At 44.8% G+C, this 17,896-nt stretch overlaps 1 protein-coding gene across 5 annotated transcripts in view; it reads right to left on the reverse strand.

Annotated features, from left to right (window-relative positions):
* The window catches only part of Znf512 (zinc finger protein 512), a 33,574-nt gene that overhangs the window by 2,089 nt on the left and 13,589 nt on the right, over positions 1-17,896 (reverse strand). For 2 of the 5 annotated variants that reach the window (XM_021635442.2, XM_060364889.1), the window contains 11 exons: positions 16,320-16,504; positions 15,444-15,548; positions 15,078-15,161; positions 14,279-14,403; positions 13,492-13,578; positions 10,871-10,969; positions 10,241-10,408; positions 8,434-8,625; positions 4,283-4,384; positions 2,595-2,657; positions 1,455-1,553 (listed from right to left, as the gene is read on the reverse strand). In XM_021635442.2, the coding sequence (XP_021491117.1) occupies positions 1,455-1,553; positions 2,595-2,657; positions 4,283-4,384; positions 8,434-8,625; positions 10,241-10,408; positions 10,871-10,969; positions 13,492-13,578; positions 14,279-14,403; positions 15,078-15,161; positions 15,444-15,548; positions 16,320-16,504 (1,309 nt within the window). Of the gene's footprint in view, positions 1-1,454; positions 1,554-2,594; positions 2,658-4,282; positions 4,385-8,433; positions 8,626-10,240; positions 10,409-10,870; positions 10,970-13,491; positions 13,579-14,278; positions 14,404-15,077; positions 15,162-15,443; positions 15,549-16,319; positions 16,576-17,896 lie in introns of all 5 variants that reach the window. The other 3 variants (XM_060364882.1, XM_060364886.1, XM_021635444.2) reach the window with 2 other exon arrangements.

Genomic DNA, 17,896 nt, shown 5'->3' on the forward strand with positions numbered 1-17,896 from the left:
TGGTGCATGCCTGGAATCTTAGTACATATAAGCCAGAGGCAGAAGGATCATTTTCAGAGACACAGCTGGTCTGAGGGCAGGGACTGCTTAAAAGATCTTGTCTCAAACCCCAAAACCTGGGCTGCAGAGGCAGCTCAGCAATTAAGAGCGTGCTGTGCTCTTCCAGAGGACCCAGGTTCTGGCCCCAGCTAACACTGGACAGCTCACAACCACCTCATGAGAATATCTACTCACTGGAAAAAGCTAGGACAGAGGAGCACTACTGTAGGTAGAGGAGCACTACCAGAGGACAGATCAGTGAGGCCCCAAGAGTGCATAAATGTATGTGATGAATTTTTTGAAAAAAATTAATGAAAAAAAATAAGGAAAGTGAAGTCTAATGAATACATGATGAAGGTGACAGCTGCTATGCTTAATGAGCTCTTGAAAGTGCAAACTGATATGCCTTCAGTGAAGAACACACACCAAGACTTGGATGCAGAACATGTCAAATACCTCACTACTGCTTATTTCTTTTTTCAGACAGGGGCTGATGGGGCTGAGGCTAGCCTTGACCTCACTGTGTAACTCCTGAGTGCCAGGGTTAGGTGTACACCAAGATCTCACCATCACAGTAAAAGCAACATTCCAGAATGCTGGGCTAAATAACTGATTTTGCATGTTGTCACTCTGTTGTTTTTCCTTTTCTTTTGTGGTGCTGAGTTGTACAGCCCAGGTGAACTCAAAACTTGTGATGCTCTTGCCTTAGCATATGCAGGGCTTGGGACTATAGGTGTGCACCACCACATTCAGCTCACACGTTTAAGTACTGAGAACATGTCTACCTACATGATAGCACGATGACCCTGAATTGCTGATCAATCTGCCTCTACCTTCCAAATGCTACAATATCAGGCATTTGCAACCAGGCCAAGTATAATTTAAAGTAAGCTCTCTGATTCATAGCTTTTTTATGCAATAATATAAACAGCATTAAAAACTAGTTGTTGGAGGCCTAGAGATACAGCTCAGTGTTTAGGAGCACTGGCTGCTCATGCAGAGGACCCAGCATCTACATGGTGGCTCACAACCATCTGTAATTACAGTTCCAGGGGAGCTGCTGCCCTCTTCTGGCCACCAAGGGCAACAGGCACCCTCACAGTACAGACCTAATCGGGCAAAACATTCATGTACATTAAAATGCTGTAAAACAAGATCAAACACGTAAGTTCAGTCTGGTTCCCAAGTGCTTCACTTAATCAAAGTTAAGAGAATTATAGGGCCTCAAAGATGCCCAGCCACAGTGAGCTCGAGAATCTTTACAGAAAATATATTTGCATTCATCTAATTTCAGAGAGCATGCTAACTCTGACATGTTCTTTTTGCCATTCCTAGTACATGAAGCCAAGGGTAAGGTCCACTTCTTCCAGCTTGAAGATGGACACACAGGGTTACACAGACATTAGGAAGCATACCTCGGCATGGACAGAATTGATGTGGTACTTGACACCACTCTCTGACACAAATTCTTTCTGACACAGAAGACATTTGTATTTTCCAGCCACAAAGGTGCCCTGGTTCAAAGACAGAAAGAAAAGAGAATTATGGGTAAATTCAGGAAAACATACCTAAACGTTGTGCAGTGATTGTGAGAAATGAAATGGGGGAGTCTACCTAATTAGAAATCATAGGAAATGGTCCAAAATGGCAGTTTGTTTTACCAAACCCAGCTAAGACAGATTCTCACTACTGCTCACGCGTAGCAATGCCACTTGGGGCCATGCACAGCACCGAGACACAACCTTCTCTACTACCTTTCACCTCACTTTTGGCTTTTCTTGATTTCCTCCCCACAAACAATCAAACACCCCAGGTTCACTAGAGGTGCCCATGGTCCAGTCCTTCCCACTGTGAACCACTGTGGCTAACAGTGCCTTGGAAACCCAGTTACAAGAATCTCATTGGTAATACCTAGCTTAAGGACTCAGAAACTAGGATCAAGGTGGCCCTTTCCCGAGCACTGTCACACAGATCTGGCTGAGATACCTACAAAGCCATTGGTGCCTTGAACTGAGACTTCCCTCTCCCCTCCTGAAGCTGTTAGTGCTCATTTTGTGTGAGGAGAAACTTCTGAATGGGCCTGGAAAGTGGCAGCATTTCCCATGGCCTGTGGGCTGTAAGGCACTTAGGTCACCATGGAAAAGATTCAGAGAGGTGAGTGGGTGTTAGCCTGATATCCTGCTCTGTCCCCCATCCCTCAAGGCCAGTAGAGTTCAGATGGGTTTGGAGGATGCTCACCAGTCCAAACAACTTCTTTTTAGGAAGATTATGGCAAAATAAGGCAAGGTAGACCCAGTGTGTGAGGACCAGGGCAAAAGAAGTAATCTCTGGTTGAGATTCCAAATTCATAGACTTTTCTTCAAATTCCTTCAATGAGTATGACATGACTTGTTGACCTTTTCTGGATGCACCTGCTACCCCACCCAACAGGAAGAATGCCCATGATAATGAGGTTAAAGGTACCCTCTGAAGATGATGGTCTACAAGATGGCTGGCTGTTCAGCCAGACTACTGGAGAGAACACATTAAGATAGTAAACTGAAAATATTACAAACCAATGTACAAGAGCCCAGGTGAGCCTTAAGGCCAGATACACTACTGTAGACAGCCTCACAGCCCTGAAAAAGAGAAGCAACAGGTGAAGACTGAACCACACAGAACCCTTCTCTCAGTAATATAGTCATTTGCACATTCACATTTGGAGGTAGAAGATCAATAGCTAGTGCCACAAAACAAATTAACACACACACACACACACACACACACACACACACACACACACGAAAGGCACGGGGGCAAGAAGGAAACAAAAGACAATAAAGAGGGTGAACAAGGCTCCAGGGAAGTTTGAGCTGTTTCTTCCCAGGCCTCTCTCTGACGCTCAACAGAACACTATTTCAGAGTTATATTTTAACTACATTTTATTGAGTGTAAAGATATCAACTACATTTATATTAATTTCTTCCAAAAGGACTACACATATCAGCCCTGGTACCAATTTTAAAGATAGTGGTGACTCTTTAAATTAAAATCTTTAAATAAATCTCTGCCACTCTATCACAAGAGGCAGAGTCCATTCATACTCTTCTCTGAGTCTGGGTTGATCCTCCTGTAACGGTCTGAGTAAGAAATGTTCCCCAAGGACTTCTGCCTTAGTCGCTGTCCTATTGCTAAGAAGAAACACCACTGACTGAGGCAACTTATGAGAGAAAGCATTTGATTAGGGGATTCCCTACAGTTTCGGAGGCCATAGGCATCATGGTAGGAAGGATGGCGGCAGGCAGGCATGGTGCTGGAGAAGTAGCCGAGAGCTTATATTAGCCACAAACTGCAAGCAGAGCTGGCGCTAACTGGGAAGGGCATGGGCTTTTGAAACCTCCAAGCCTGCCTCCCCGCCCCAGTCACACACCAACTCCAGTAAGGCTACATCTAATCCTTTCCAGCCTGCCACCTGGGAACTACACATTCAAAGAAATGAACCAGCACAGCTCCCATCTGAATACTTGTTCCCCACCTGGAGGCACTGTTTGGGGAGGCTGCGGAACCTCTGGGAAGTGGAGCCTTACTGGAGGAAGCACATCACTGCAGCTGGGATTTAAGCATTCATAGTTTCACTCAACTTCCTGTTTGCTCTCTGCTTCAAGCTTGCTTTTGAAGATGTGCACTCTTGCTTTCTATTCCTATCACGATGCCCACCACCTGCTGCTGTCCTTCTCCACCATGATAGACTCTTGTCGCATTAGAACCGTGAGCACAAATAGGCTCTTCCTTCCGGTCATGGGGTCACAGCAACAGAGAGGTAACTAATATACCTGTGATGCCTTTGACTAACAGGAAGCTATGGAAGTCTGCTATACAAATTGCGCGATGAGACCGTAAAAGGCTTGAGTCATTTACTTTTGCGTCTCAAGTCAGTCACATACATTCCCTACTGGCAATCCAGCTATCCTGCAGAGAGAGGCCCTATGGAGGGCCACGCACCCAGATGAATGTAGCAGCCCGGGACATTCCAGTCCCATCTGAGTGATCACTGGCCCCATGAGTGATCTCAAATGATGCTGTGGAGAGCAGCTGAGCTGTCCTAATGATTCAGGCGGAATCATGGAGGTACCCAATTCTGAGCTAACTAAGTAGCTGCTCCATGCCCCCACGGCAGTTCAAGCACGTTGTCAGGAAGCAATCAGTAATTAATATAGCAGATTCTTAGGAGCATTTACTGATGCGATGAAAGAGTTAGAATCACCTGGTTAGGACACTGGATGCGATGATACTTCTTGATATCCATCTTCCACTTGTGCAGCACTTCCTGGCTGAATGTAGGTAACCCAGGGCGAGTATATTTTAACTAGAACACAAGAAACATTGCATTGCAAGAATCTAGCTCCCAACCAGGACATCCTCAAAGCTTTACACCCACTATAAAAGGGAGGGAGCATGGTGGTGCACGCCTTTAATCCCAGCACTCAGGAGGCAGAGGCAGGCAGATGCCTGGGAGTTTGAGGCCAGCCTGGTCTACAAAGAGAATTCCAGGACAATCAGGGCTACACAGAGAAACCCTGTCTTCGGGAAAAAAGGGGTGGGGTTATATTTTTTATCTTCATCATGAATATGTGTGTGTGCCAGTGTGTGGGTTTGTGACTGTGACTGCAGGTGCCTGCAGAGGTCAGAGGAGCACCTTAGGTCCTCTGGAGCTTGGGTTCCAGGCCACTGTGAGCTGCTAAATGTGGGTGCTAGGAACAAAACTGGGGTCTTCTGCAAGAGCAACAAGTATTCTTAACTAGAGAGCTACCATTTCTTCAGCCCCTCAGACCTACTTCTCTAGATGATGTATCTCAGAATCCCCCAAGAACAGTGAATACACAGCAAGAAAAGTCATCTGTAAAGCCTGGCTGCCGATGAAACCTATTTAGTCTTAGACTATTTCCCCCATCAGATAACAAGTCTTTCATATGTAACATTTATTGCATCTGTATTTTAAAAAGGGAAAAGAGCTGACGGCATATATCAGAGAAATACAGAAGCCCATGAGGACCCTATCACAGCACAGAGCTGGTGTGATTTAGAAGCAAGACATCTCCTTAGCAACTAATTCAATTTGCATCTCTTAGATCCCTTTGTTATAGGATGGCAGTCAAGAAAGTACTATTTTTATAATCTACACCATCCTATTGACTAAGTTATACACTATGCAACTATGGGGAAAAAGAATGAGGGTGATCTCTACGAACACTGAAGTGGTTTCCAGGATATACTGTTAAGCGAGCCAAACCAAAGAATAAACATGAATCTAAAGAAAGGAAGTAGGGGATGTAAAAAAAAAAATGCACAAGATTCTGGTAACGGTGCAGGAAGGATAAACAGAAACTAATGAACTAATGAGTTTGGTTATTTTTTGAAGTGGGAGGGAAAAGGACAAAATGAGAATGAGAATAATTAGGTAAGTAGTACTGCCCTTTCCAAAACCAAACTGTTCACACAGGTCTGCTTTAGACCTATGGCAGTACTTCATACACTGGTGGTTGAAAGGCAACGGCCCCACAGGTTCCTATTTGAATTCCTGGTCTCCGCTGCTGGGAAGGATTAGGTGTGGTGTGCTGGGGGAGGTATGAGAGAAGGTGTGCCACTGGGGAGCAGGCTTCGAAGTTTTGAAACCCCATCTCATTCCCAGTCAGCCCGTGCACAAGCTCTCTCTCTCTCTCTCTCTCTCTTAGATAAAGAAGAGCATGTAAGGGCTCAGCTCTGCTCCAACCATATGCCTGCCTGCTGCCATGTTCCCTGCCCTGATGGTCATGGACCCTAATCCTCCGGAATCCCAAGCTCCAAATTAAAATGCTTTTTTAAAAATCAATTATCTTAGTGTTTTGTCATGACAACAGAAAAGTAACCAAGACACATATACTCAAAACTAAAAGATAATTTAAACTTAATAATATGTCAGGGAACCCCAAAAAAATAATGGCAAAGGAACCTGTCAAGATTAAAAAAACAACTTTAGAGCACAACATTGTGGCTGTATAAGGCTGGAGATAACACAATGGGAACAATCACGACTCTCCAGCTAGGAAGTGCGTTCTTTGAGAGGGACGCACACACAACTCTGAAACAACCTGATGTTCATGCACTTTTAGCAGCACTGACCATGGTATACGAAGAGCAGACCCAGACATTCCACTGCTGGACAAGGAGTGATGAATAGGATAGAGGGCTGGAATGGAACTGGTCATGTAGGGATGTTATTTAAAGTAGTATGTTTTATAATCTGCACGACCCTGTGTGTGTTCAATGGCGGTAGTAGTAGCGGTAGTTTGAGATGCCCCCCATATTCTCAGGCATTTGAATACCTGGTTTCCCCCAGGCCCCTCCCCGTTTGTCTGTTTGTTTTCTGAGACAGGGTTTCTCTGTGTAACAAGAGCCCTGGCTGTCCTCAACTTACTTTGCAGACCAGACTGGCCTTGAACTCTCAGAGATTCACCTGCCTCTGCCTCCGGAGTGCTGGGATTAAAGGCCACCACTGCTCAGACGAATACCTGGTTTCAAGATGGTGACACTGTTTGGTTAGGTTTAGGAGGTGTGGCCTTATTGGTGAAAGGATGTCACTGGGGCCAGCTTTGAGGTTTCAAAAGCCTTGCATCATCCCCAGTGAACTGTCTACTGCTTGCAGCTTGAGATATGCAGGCTCCCAGCTGATCCTGATGCCATGCCTCCCCGCCAGGGGAATGATGGACTCTTCATCCTCTGAAAATGTAATCCCAAAATAAACTTTCTCTAAAGTTACCTTAGTCCTGGTGGTGTATCAAAGCAATAGAAAAGTAACTAATAATCTCTGTTTGTGTCTGTGTTTGCACAAGTGTGAACACGAACCCACATATATACAGTATGGCTCTGCACTGACAGGATCCAGGAGCAATGAAAGCCAAGTAGGAATGAGCATACTTGGCACCCATATCTTCTTTTCTAAATACATTCTCTTAATGTATTTAGAACCAGAATTTCTTACAAAAATGGGTAATTTCAGATGTGTAGCAGGAAAAATATAAGCAAATCTTTCACTACCTTATGGTATTAAAAATATATATAGGTTGGAAAGTTGGCTCAGAAATTAAGAGCATTGATTGGTCTTTCAGAGGAATGGGGTTCTGTTCCCAGCACATACATAATGAATGGTTCACAACTATAATTAACTCAAATCCTAGGAGATCTGTTATCTTCTGGCTTCTACAGGCACCAGGCATGCACGTGATACACATGTATAAATGCAGGCAAACACTCATACAGATAAAGTAAAAACATTTTTGTTCTGCCATTTTTATTGTTGTTGTTTGGTTTCTTTTCCAAGACAGGGTTTCTCTATATAGCCCTGGTTGTCTTAGACTCACTCTGTAGACCAGACTGGCCTTGAACTCAGATTATCCGCCTGCCTTTGCCCCTTGAGTGCTGGAATTAAGGTGCCACAACATCCAATATATTTTTTAAGTTTAGGTACAACAGAAGAAGAGAAATGCTACTAACAATGACTTACAACCAATAGAATAAAATTAAGTATCTAAAATAGTGAGTCTCTATGCAGAGCAAAAGGTTCTACATTTGCTAATTTATCTGACTGACACTCATGAAGCCATGACGCTTTAGTGTGGGGCGGTGAGAGAGCAGAGTAAAGGCGCGTACACCAAGCCTCAGAACCCGAGCTTAATCCATGGGGCCTGCACGGCGGAAGGAAAGAACAGACTCCTTCAAGTTGCCCTCTGACATCCACATGAACAAAATATCATTAAAAATATATACAGACCGTGTATGGAAAGTAGTTTTGAGCATCCATAAGGTGTTTGAGCATTCATAGATAGCATCATTTGTGATATTCATAAAACATCATCATTTTCTAACACTAATTCCTCATCAACTATGAGGAAACACTAATAAATTTTCTGATACTAATAAATTAACATGAAAGATTTTTCTCACAGTACGATTTCAATGAGTAACTATAAAAGTGATGAAAGAAATGAAAGTTTTTCACTAAGTAACACTATGGTACACTTATTGTAGGAAAGGTTTATCAATGAATGTTGACCAAAGTGGGTATAGCATGAGATCTTTGGGTAGGCTTGGTCTCTACCCAAATCGTGCACTAATTAAGAGGACCAGCGTAATCTTATCACTGAGTTACCTGGAGATACAACCTTGTCAGCTGATCAGTTATCACCAGCAGTAAGTTTTCACTGATCAAAGCAGCACCATATACCTTCTGACTGGATGTACCAAGAAGGTCCAACATTGCCTGGGTAGTATTCCTACAAAAACCATATATCCTTCAACCCAAGCTCAAGAGAACACCACACAAATCCACACTGGGAAAACTTCTACAAAACACTGAGTGTCAATGACACACTGCCTTACCTTCCGGTCATCGGGTACCAGGTCCTGGAGCACCTTCCTCTTGGGCCATTCCTTGGTCAGTTCAGCAGAGGCAAGTTCCTGCAGGTGGTACACAGCTACCTTGGCAGAACGCCGCTGAACTCGGCCTCCACCCTTCGCCTCCAGACTCATCTCCTTTAAACAGTCTGGCTGTCCTGATTCTGGAAAGAAGACCTGCAAAAGAGAGGCATAAAAACAGGGCTGACAAGTGGCTTCAGTCACAGCCAGTGATTAAACACGATGCCCTTCTTAGTGGGATAAAATCTGTGATGCTAGCACAGGGGGTGGACACAGAAATCCTTAGAGTTCTACATTCACATATATTCCCCTACCACACACAAAGGATAAGGTTGTAGGAGAAGACTGATCCTCCAAACCCACATTACCACATTAAAAAGACATGCACTCCTGTATCACACCACTAGAGGAGCTGAGACAGGAGGATCTCTGGGGCTTTCTGGCTAGCTAGCTGGGGGCTGGGGGAGCTGCTGGGAGCTGGAGGGGCTGAGGGGGGTGCTGGGGGCTGCCTCCACAGTCTAGATGAGAGCATTCAGGGTCTTCCTACAGGCAACAGCAGAGGGCCCAGGAGAGGACTGGGCAACACACAAAGAGCTCCAGATAGAAGATAGGAAGGTCCCTGAGCTTATGTCCAGCCAAAATATGAAAACACGGGTCTCAGGCTATTATTCTCAATAAATATCTCTCTCTCTCTCTCTCTCTCTCTCTCTCTCTCTCTCTCTCTCTCACACACACACACACACACACACACAAAACTTGGAAATATGATAGTCAATATACAAAAAAAAAAAAAAAAAAAACCCATAAAAAATTCTAACTAAGAGAGAACTTTTAGTTTAGTAGAGGACCTGGGTTTGATTCCCCACACCCTCACAGTCGCTAACAACCATCTGTAACTCCAGTTCCAGGACACATGACACCCTCTTCTGAGCTCTGTGGGTACTAGGCACTCATGCCTCATGCAGTGCATAGACATACGTGCAGGGAAAAGTCATGCAGATAAAATAAATCTAGAAAAAATTAATATAATAATTAGGGGTTGGGTAGATGGTTGGTGGATAAAGTACTTGTCAAGCATGAGGCCTGGAGTGTGTAACTCTAGCACCCACATAAAAGCTGGGTAGGCACAGCAGCCCACTGGTAACCCCAGCACTTAGGAGGAAGAGACAATGGCTGGCCAGCTAGACTATCCAGAACCAGTGCGCTCTGGGTTCATTCAGCAACAGACTCTGTTATAACAATGATTCATATGCCACACCCAGAGGACCACCTCTATCACCTATATGCTAAGAAACCCCTCGATACGTAAGTGGAGAGTGATCAAGGGAGACACTCAAGGTCAACTTCAGACCTGACATATGTGCATGTCTGTGTGTGTGTACCGGGCCTCCATGAGCTCTGATGTTTGAATACTTGGTCCCCAGCTGATAAGATGGAATTAGGAGGTGTGGGTTTGTTAGTGGAGGTATGTCATTCCCAGTTAGCACTCTCTGTCTGTCTCTGTCTCTCTCCTTCTACTTCTATTTGAAGATCAAGATGTGAGCTTTCAGCTGTCCTGCCATGAGGAACTTCTGAACATGTGAGCCCAGTTAAACACTTTCTTGCAAGCTGTGTTGGTAAGATATCACACTTTCTCACTCCCCTACCTCCACAGGAGCAACAAAGGCCTTCAAACAAGATCAGATGAGGAAGCAAGGATCTACAGAAGATACAGGGGAAAGCACCAGGTACAGCACACTTCCCCAATGTCTAGAGAAGAATCAATACTCACAGGCCCATGCTCTGACCTCATGTGATATGCAAGCCCAGCCTTTGACTTGTATGGTTTTCCACAGTGGTGACATTTCAGGGTCAACTTCTCCAGCTCTGCAGCCTCTTTGCCACATTTTCTGACATGATACAGATATCCCATAATGCTGGTGAAGGTACTGGAGCAACTCTGAACATAGGAAGGAAAGAAGCCTACGTTAGGACCATGTTTCACGTGACTCCTAAATTTCTCAGAAATCACCAAGCACCACAAACCACAAAAAGACAATGAGACTTACAAGACCTCACCAACATTTCCCTCCTCTATTTGGCAATCCCATCTATGAGGCAGATGGCCAATCAGTTCAGTGACCATTGAGAAAGTACAACCACACACCCACACCGTGTCAGAAGTTCTTTCCCAGACTGTGACCAAACCCACTCCAGTATCACCTAGGTGGAAACAGTGAGTTATTCACACTATGAGCTCACGAGAATCATCTTCCTCACACTAAAGAAAGGAAAAGTAGGTGCCACCCTCAGAGGGCAGAGAAGTAAGAACTCTGCAAGGGAAGAAGACAAACAGGAAAGAACAGCAGAAAAGCACAGACCTGAGACCTCAGGGAGGAGGACCTGCAGCCCTAGCTCTTACCTCACGCATGCACCTGAGCTTTCCCATTCTCTTCAGAACTGTTCGCAGCCGCTCCCTTTCGCTTGGCTCATCCACTTCATCTCCTGCCTTCAAAATTGGCTGCAAAACAAAGGAAGCAAAAAAAAACATGATTCATGGAGTAGAAACAAACAAACAAACATCCAGCCCCATCACCCAACCACAAAAAAAAAAAAAAGGCAGAACAATCAAGAATTGAACTATACTGATGCCATCAAGTCCAAATTCTGACTCTCTATCTTCTGGACATCAGGAAGTGAATACAATGAATTACACAAGTTCTGACCTCTACCTCTCAGTATATGATTAACCTAAACACACAAATACCAACGGTCCAGCTCAAAGATTTCATCCTATGTAATTCCAGCAATAAAGAGTCTTACCCACTTTCCTATCTCTTTTCTGAGGTACAAGAGCCAGACCCAGCTTCGCTGGCTACATATGTATGCTCACTAAGGAAAAGACACCCAAACACAGAACACCTGCCAAGATGGAGGAAGCTAGTGAGTCACTGGGTTCCTTGTCCCTGAACCTCCATGTCAAAATCTACAGCAAGGATCAGCAGCATCTGCTGCCCTGGCTAAAAGGCTTGTGTGAGCCTGTCTCCCGAGCAACCTGAAGGAATACCAGCCGTGGGTGTCCTTCCTCAGGCATCAGCCGCCACATCTCTGCTGCAGCACTAGCAACAAATGCTGAGTGAGTGACAGGAGCTGGGCGGGAGATCCTCAAATGGCCCCACCACTCAGCTGAGAATCTCTGTAGCAATGAAGACTCCAGGGATGGGTGTTCCCTCTAGCCACCTGAGAATTCCTACCCACAGAAGAGGCCAGCTTCTCCTGCTGGGTCCTGGGCTGCAGCACCCAGGAGGACTTCCGAGCTGCCATAGCTGCCGCTGGCCTTAGGTCTCCTATATCCCAATCTTCCACTAGAAACCCACAGAGCTCCCCTCAGACCTGCAAGTGTTCTGGAGATTTCTAGTCTCTCACTTGACCTCAGGGCACCAAGGTGGAGGTGGCATTGGAGATATGGACAAAGAAGGCTCAGGGTCTTTCTTTCTTTCTTTCTTTCTTTCTTTCTTTCTTTCTTTCTTTCTTTCTTTCTTTCTTTCTTCCCTCCCTCCCTCCCTTTCTTTCTTTCTTTTCTCTTCTTTCTTTCTTTCTTTCTTTCTTTCTTTCTTTCTTTCTTTCTTTCTTTCTTTCTTTCTTTCTTTCTTTCTTCTTTGTTTTCCATAATATTTTTATTAACTATTTGGGAACTTCATACAATGCATTGCAATCAAGCTCACTTCCTATAGGTAGGAATACCAAGTCCAACCTCAACCCTTAAAAACTTATTTTACTTTTAATTATGTGTATGAACCTCTGTGGGAGCATGTGAACACTAGTGCCAGTACCTGTGGAAGTCAGAGGTGTCAGGTTCCCTAGAACTGGAGTTCCAGGCAGTTCTGAGCAGCCCTATGTGGGTGCTGGGAACAGAACTCAGGTCCCCTAAAAGAACACTACACTCTTAACCAATGAACCATCTCTCTGGCCTCCTCAGCCCAGGGCATCTCTGAATCTTTAGGGTGTCTGTAGATCCCAGGAAGGTCTTCCTGCTGAGTAATTTCTGTCTCTTGCATGTGCCGACCCTCTGCGCTAGAGATGGGTCTTTGCTGTTCTCTCTGAACTGACACATCACTGACCCTGTCCCCACATCCCCATCATGTCGTCTGTGGGTCTCCAGACTGCAAGTGGAATTGTTGCTGGTAAGTGCACTTCCTTCAGTGGACAACTGCCCACAAGCTCTTTTTTTTGGGGGGGGTCAGTCTGTTGTCCTCCCCCCCATTCCTAGCATTCCAATCAATGGATTGGACATTCTCACATGTAACTAAACATTTGAAATCCTCACAGGTAGCTAGGTGTGGTGGCACACACCTGTAATCCCAGCACTTGAGAAGGAGACACAGTAGGATTAGGAGTTCAAGGTCAGCCTCAGCTACACAGGGAGTTTGAGGCCAGCCAGGGGCACAATAGAGCCTAGCTCAAAATAAAACAAACAACAACTAAACCAGGCTCATGCTATAAGGAAGCTGAGGCAGAAGGATTGCTGTAAATTCATGGGCACTCTGGGCTTATAAAATCCAATTAGCCTGGACTGTAGGGTGAAAACTGAGGAAGGAAGAGAAGGAGGAAGGGGAAGGGAGGATGGAAGGCTTTCACATATATTTCTCGGTGTTCATGAATTATACAGCAATAAGCGTGGGTGTGCATGTATCTGTGGCATGGGGTCTTACAGTCTGTTGGGTGTATGCACAGGAATAATGTAACTGGGTCATACAACAGTTCTACTCTTGGCTTTTTGAGGGAACCTCCACACTGGCTTCCATGGCGGCCACATCAATTTACATTCCCACCACCAATGGGTAAAGACTCCTCTTTCCCCACATCCTTTGTAAAAATTAATTGAAAAAAAAAAAAAAAACAACCCACTCCTTTTAAATAAATATGTGTGTATTTGTATGTATATGTAAGTATATGTGCACGTACATATATATGTAAGCACGTATGCATGTATGTGTATATATAACCGTAACATGGGCTCACAAAAACACAGGAAACTCTTACCAAACTATTATGATTGGCCATGACGTGATACTTCATTCCTGCCAGTGAATGAAGCTGTTTCCCACAATGATGGCAGGTAAACAGTTCCTGAAAGGAAAAAAGTCAGTGCTCAGTGCCAGAATGTTCCAAGGAGAAACAGAAGGTCACTAAATGCCATCAGCTGGGCCAGGTACCAGCGTACATCACTTCTTTCTCATTGTGAGCTATGGCTTGAATCTCACGCTGGCCACAGGCTCTTGTGTGGAATACCCGGTCACTGTTTGGGACCTTTAGGAGGGGGCTCTGGGTAACAGAGGAGGGTGGCTTAGAAGTGGGTCTTCGTAGACTACAGCCCTGCTTCTCTCTTGCTCTGTGTTGTGATTCAACTGGCATGTGAGAGGCTCTGGCACAATTCCTGGCACCTACAGAGGAGACACTCCAGCCATCAGGCCTTCCTGGTCACTGATGGGCTTGTACCCTCCTAAACCCTGAGTCAAAGTGAACTTGTCCCGTTAGCTGGTTAGGCCAGGTATCTGGTCACAGTGACTTACAAACAACAAACACACCAAAGCAGTTGTTATTTCTTCTTCATTCTAAGAAAAGAAACCAAGGTCCACACATTAAAAATGCAACTAGCAGTACAATTAAATAAGCATGTAAACCCAAACCTGTACATGTAAGTCTATGTTTTCTCTATTGCACAATGCTACCCCTAGTTAGCTAAAACAGATTTCACACAGTACTGGAAGTCTGTAGTTTAGGGGAAAAAAAAATCCTAACAGTCATGAAATGCCGCAAAATAGCTAACCTGTTTGCAGTTTTCCATGTGTTTCTTTAAACCCTCTATAGTCTTTCTCCCCACTGCCTGGCACGTAGGACAGGAAACACTGCCTTTATCCATGATTTCTAAGTACCATTTTTCCTCCATACTTCCTACAATGGAAAGAACAGGACACTGTAATCTGCAGCATTCTTCAGAAACAAAACGCTTAAGTCTACAATCGAGTACAAGTATTGTGAAATGATCTGTCTTGGTGGATAACAAAGAATAGACTCTAGCAGTATACAACTTCCAAACATCACTTGTTTCCATCCACTACAGAGTTTCGTGAGCTTCTACCCAGTGCCCCATGGAAAAAAAAAACCCATCTGAGACTCACTCCAAAACCCAGGGGAGTGAGTCAGAACTGGGCACCACTTTCCAGACCATGATCTAAGAAAAAGATATCGAGATATCCAAAAATCATTGAGATTTTTTTCATACATGTGTGAGGCTATACTAAATATTTTTATGTCATTTAAATTTCATAGTTCTAGTATTCCTTGTCTCCTTACATACAAGGAAACCGAGGGTTATACAAGGGAACAGACTGAGGCAGCTCAGGCATAAAGTGCCAAACCTTAGAGGTCTATGTGACCTTCAAACCAGCAGCAACTGCTGCTTCAGCTGACTGCAGAGGAGGCTTGGTGGTAGATGGCTGGCCCTCACGAATGGAGTGATGGGTTCAACTCCCCACAGACAGAGGGAGGGAGGAGGGGAAAGTGAGAGCCTCGTCCAGGACATCACTCCTCACAGAAACAACACAAATATTCACAGAGAAGCATACCTGCTGCATAAACTGGTACTTCCTTCCGAACCCGACGAGCCTGGGGTTTGGGGTGAGGCTGAGCTTTAGGCCGCTGCTTCCTCCCTGCATAAGTTGGAAACTTAGAAACCTGAAGCCTGACCCGTCGGCTCCACAAACACTCTTCCCCACTCTTCAGCAACCAGGTCCCAGTCCCTCAGCCAACTGACCTTCCTACAGGACTGATTGAAAGGGTAAAGGGTACAAGAGGGCGGGTGACGGCCATTCCCTCACTCAAATTCTAGGGGCTCCAAAGCCAATCAAGCCATCAAAGCAAAGGCTCTTTTCCTCCAGCCTTAAAGGGTACCATTCAGTCTCCCACCGGAGGACAGGCAGCAAGGGGCCTACCATACAGCTTGTGCTTCTTCTGAGGAAGCTCGTGGTAGTCTTCATCTTCTTCCTGCTTGACTTTCCTCTTTCCTTTGGCCTTTTCCTTTTCCTTTGCACCTGCGCCTGACATTCCGCACAACAACACAACAGTCTGTAAACGAACACTTGGGCTTGCCTTCAAAAACTCACAATACCACCAAAGGCACGGGTCACCACACAGAACAGCTCGGAGAAACTTGGGGCCACTTGGTTTTTAACCCACAGAGCCTCCCTCTTCCTTTTAGAGTGCCTTCCCTCCAAAACCATCAGCTCTTCCTTATGCTTAAGGGCCTATGAAACTCATCTCTCTTGACTATGATGTAGGCCTACAGAAACACAACTCTGCAGAGATGAGGCTGAATCACTGACTGACCCTCTAGCACACACTACCATGATGACCTATTACCCAGCCCCACATCCTCAAAAGCAGAGGAAAACAAAAGAATATGAAAAAGAAGGTCAAACCCCATGAAGAAGGAGGTTGCTGCTAAGTAGCACTGGTAGAACCTCACTCTACTGACAAAAGGAGAGCCATGAAGTTAAAACAGTGTGTGACAGCCTGACTTTTAAACATCTGCTTAATCACGCTGATTGTAGTATAATTCCAACACTTTGGAGGCTGATGCAGGAGAATCATAATAAGTTTAATGCTAGCTTGAACTAGACACTGAGTTTGAAGCCAACCTGAAGTCTGTAGTTTAGGGGAAAGCCATGAGCTGGCTTTTCACATGATGAAAAGCCTGTCCCAAACAAAATCTTGTCTAATCACGAATGACAAACAATCACGTGACAGTGAAACATCAAACACATCAGACACACATCTCTGTCTTGGAACTGAGAATCTGAAACGGATACCTTCAACTTGTGAAGCAGCAGCAGGCTTGATTCTTCTCATCTTCATCCAGTAGGTAGATTTCTGGAAGGATGCCGGGAAATCACTCGCTGGTTCGCAGGAGGAGGCGGATGAGGAGCCACTCAAGGAATCATCGTGAGGGATAGTGTATTGGAAGCTGTTGTCCTTTATGGAGCACTGGGTCCTGCTGCTGACACAACACAGAGATATGCGCCACAGAAAAGAAGCTGGGGAAATTTCCTATTAATTCTTCTCACACTGTAAAAATACAACCAAGTTAATGACTTGTGCAAAACTATGAAGACTGGTTTGGTTTTGTTTACAAAAAACAAAACACGTACACACAAAAACAAAGCACAGGTTAGAACTGCCTAACAATTATTAAGTCAACACAGCATATACAATTCTTAAATCCAGTGCAATCAGACAGAGTAAGCGGGCTATAGAACTGATCCCTCTGCTGCTCAGGAATGCAGGCCTCCCAGACTACTCTGAGAAAAGAGAGTAGGGCAAAGTGATAGGGTTCCATGTGACCGTCCAAATGTTCCTTGAATGTATAACCATGTATCCCATTTGTCCTGTCTATCTGATAGTAGGACTATCAAATGGCTTCTCAGCATAGAGAAAAACAACAGTCTGTGGATTCCGGCTCGACCCACCCTCCTCCTCCTTCCATCTCCCTTTCCCAACACTGATAGGGGGCCCTGTCCTACTTATGCAACACAACCCTTAGCTTTTATAGCTTAAGAACAATGCTATTTTGTCTTAGTGAAGTGTCTAGAGGATCCTGATAAATATTTGGATTCAGTTCTTTGCTTTTTTTCTTTTTAGATTTTTATTTATTATGTAAACAATGTTCTGTCTGAATGTACACCTGCATGCCAGAAGGAGGCATCAGATCTCATTATAAATGGCCACCATATGGTTGCTGGGAGTTGAACTCAGGACCTCTGAAGAGCAGCCTCTTAACCTCTGAACCGACTCTCCAGGCCCCTGGATTTCTAAATCAAACTGGTCATTAAGCAAAAATTACTTAGCTAGGAAGTGGTGGCACACACCATTAATTCTAGTGCTCAGGAGGCAGAGGCAGGCAAGTTTGAGGCCAGGTTGGTCTACAGGGTGAGTTCTAGGATAGCCAGTTTTACACAGAGAAACCCTCTCTATAAGAAGAGGAAGAGGAGGAAGAGGAAGAAGGAAGGAAGGGAGGGAGGGAGGGAGAGGAAAGAAGAAGAGAGAGAGAAAGAAAGACAGAGAGAGAGAGAGAAAGAGAAAGGAAGGAAGGTAGAAAGATAGAATGATACAAAGATAGATTACTGGAAAACTACAAAGTATCACACATTCTTCTAAGTCACTCAACATATGGTAACATAGCAGTTCTGAGTTCTCAGGCCCAGTTACCTGAGTTTGAGCCCCAAGACCCACATAATAAAAGGAAAGGCCCAACCCAGCAAAGTGGTGCACACCTGTAATACCAACACTTGGAAGGCAGAGGCAGGAAGATCTCCATGAGTTTAAGGCCAGCCTGGTCTACAAAGCAAGTCCAGGATAGCCAAGGCTACACAGAGAAATTAAATAAAAT

Source organism: Meriones unguiculatus, chromosome 1, assembly GCF_030254825.1.
Source record: "Meriones unguiculatus strain TT.TT164.6M chromosome 1, Bangor_MerUng_6.1, whole genome shotgun sequence".
NCBI lineage: Eukaryota > Metazoa > Chordata > Mammalia > Rodentia > Muridae > Meriones > Meriones unguiculatus.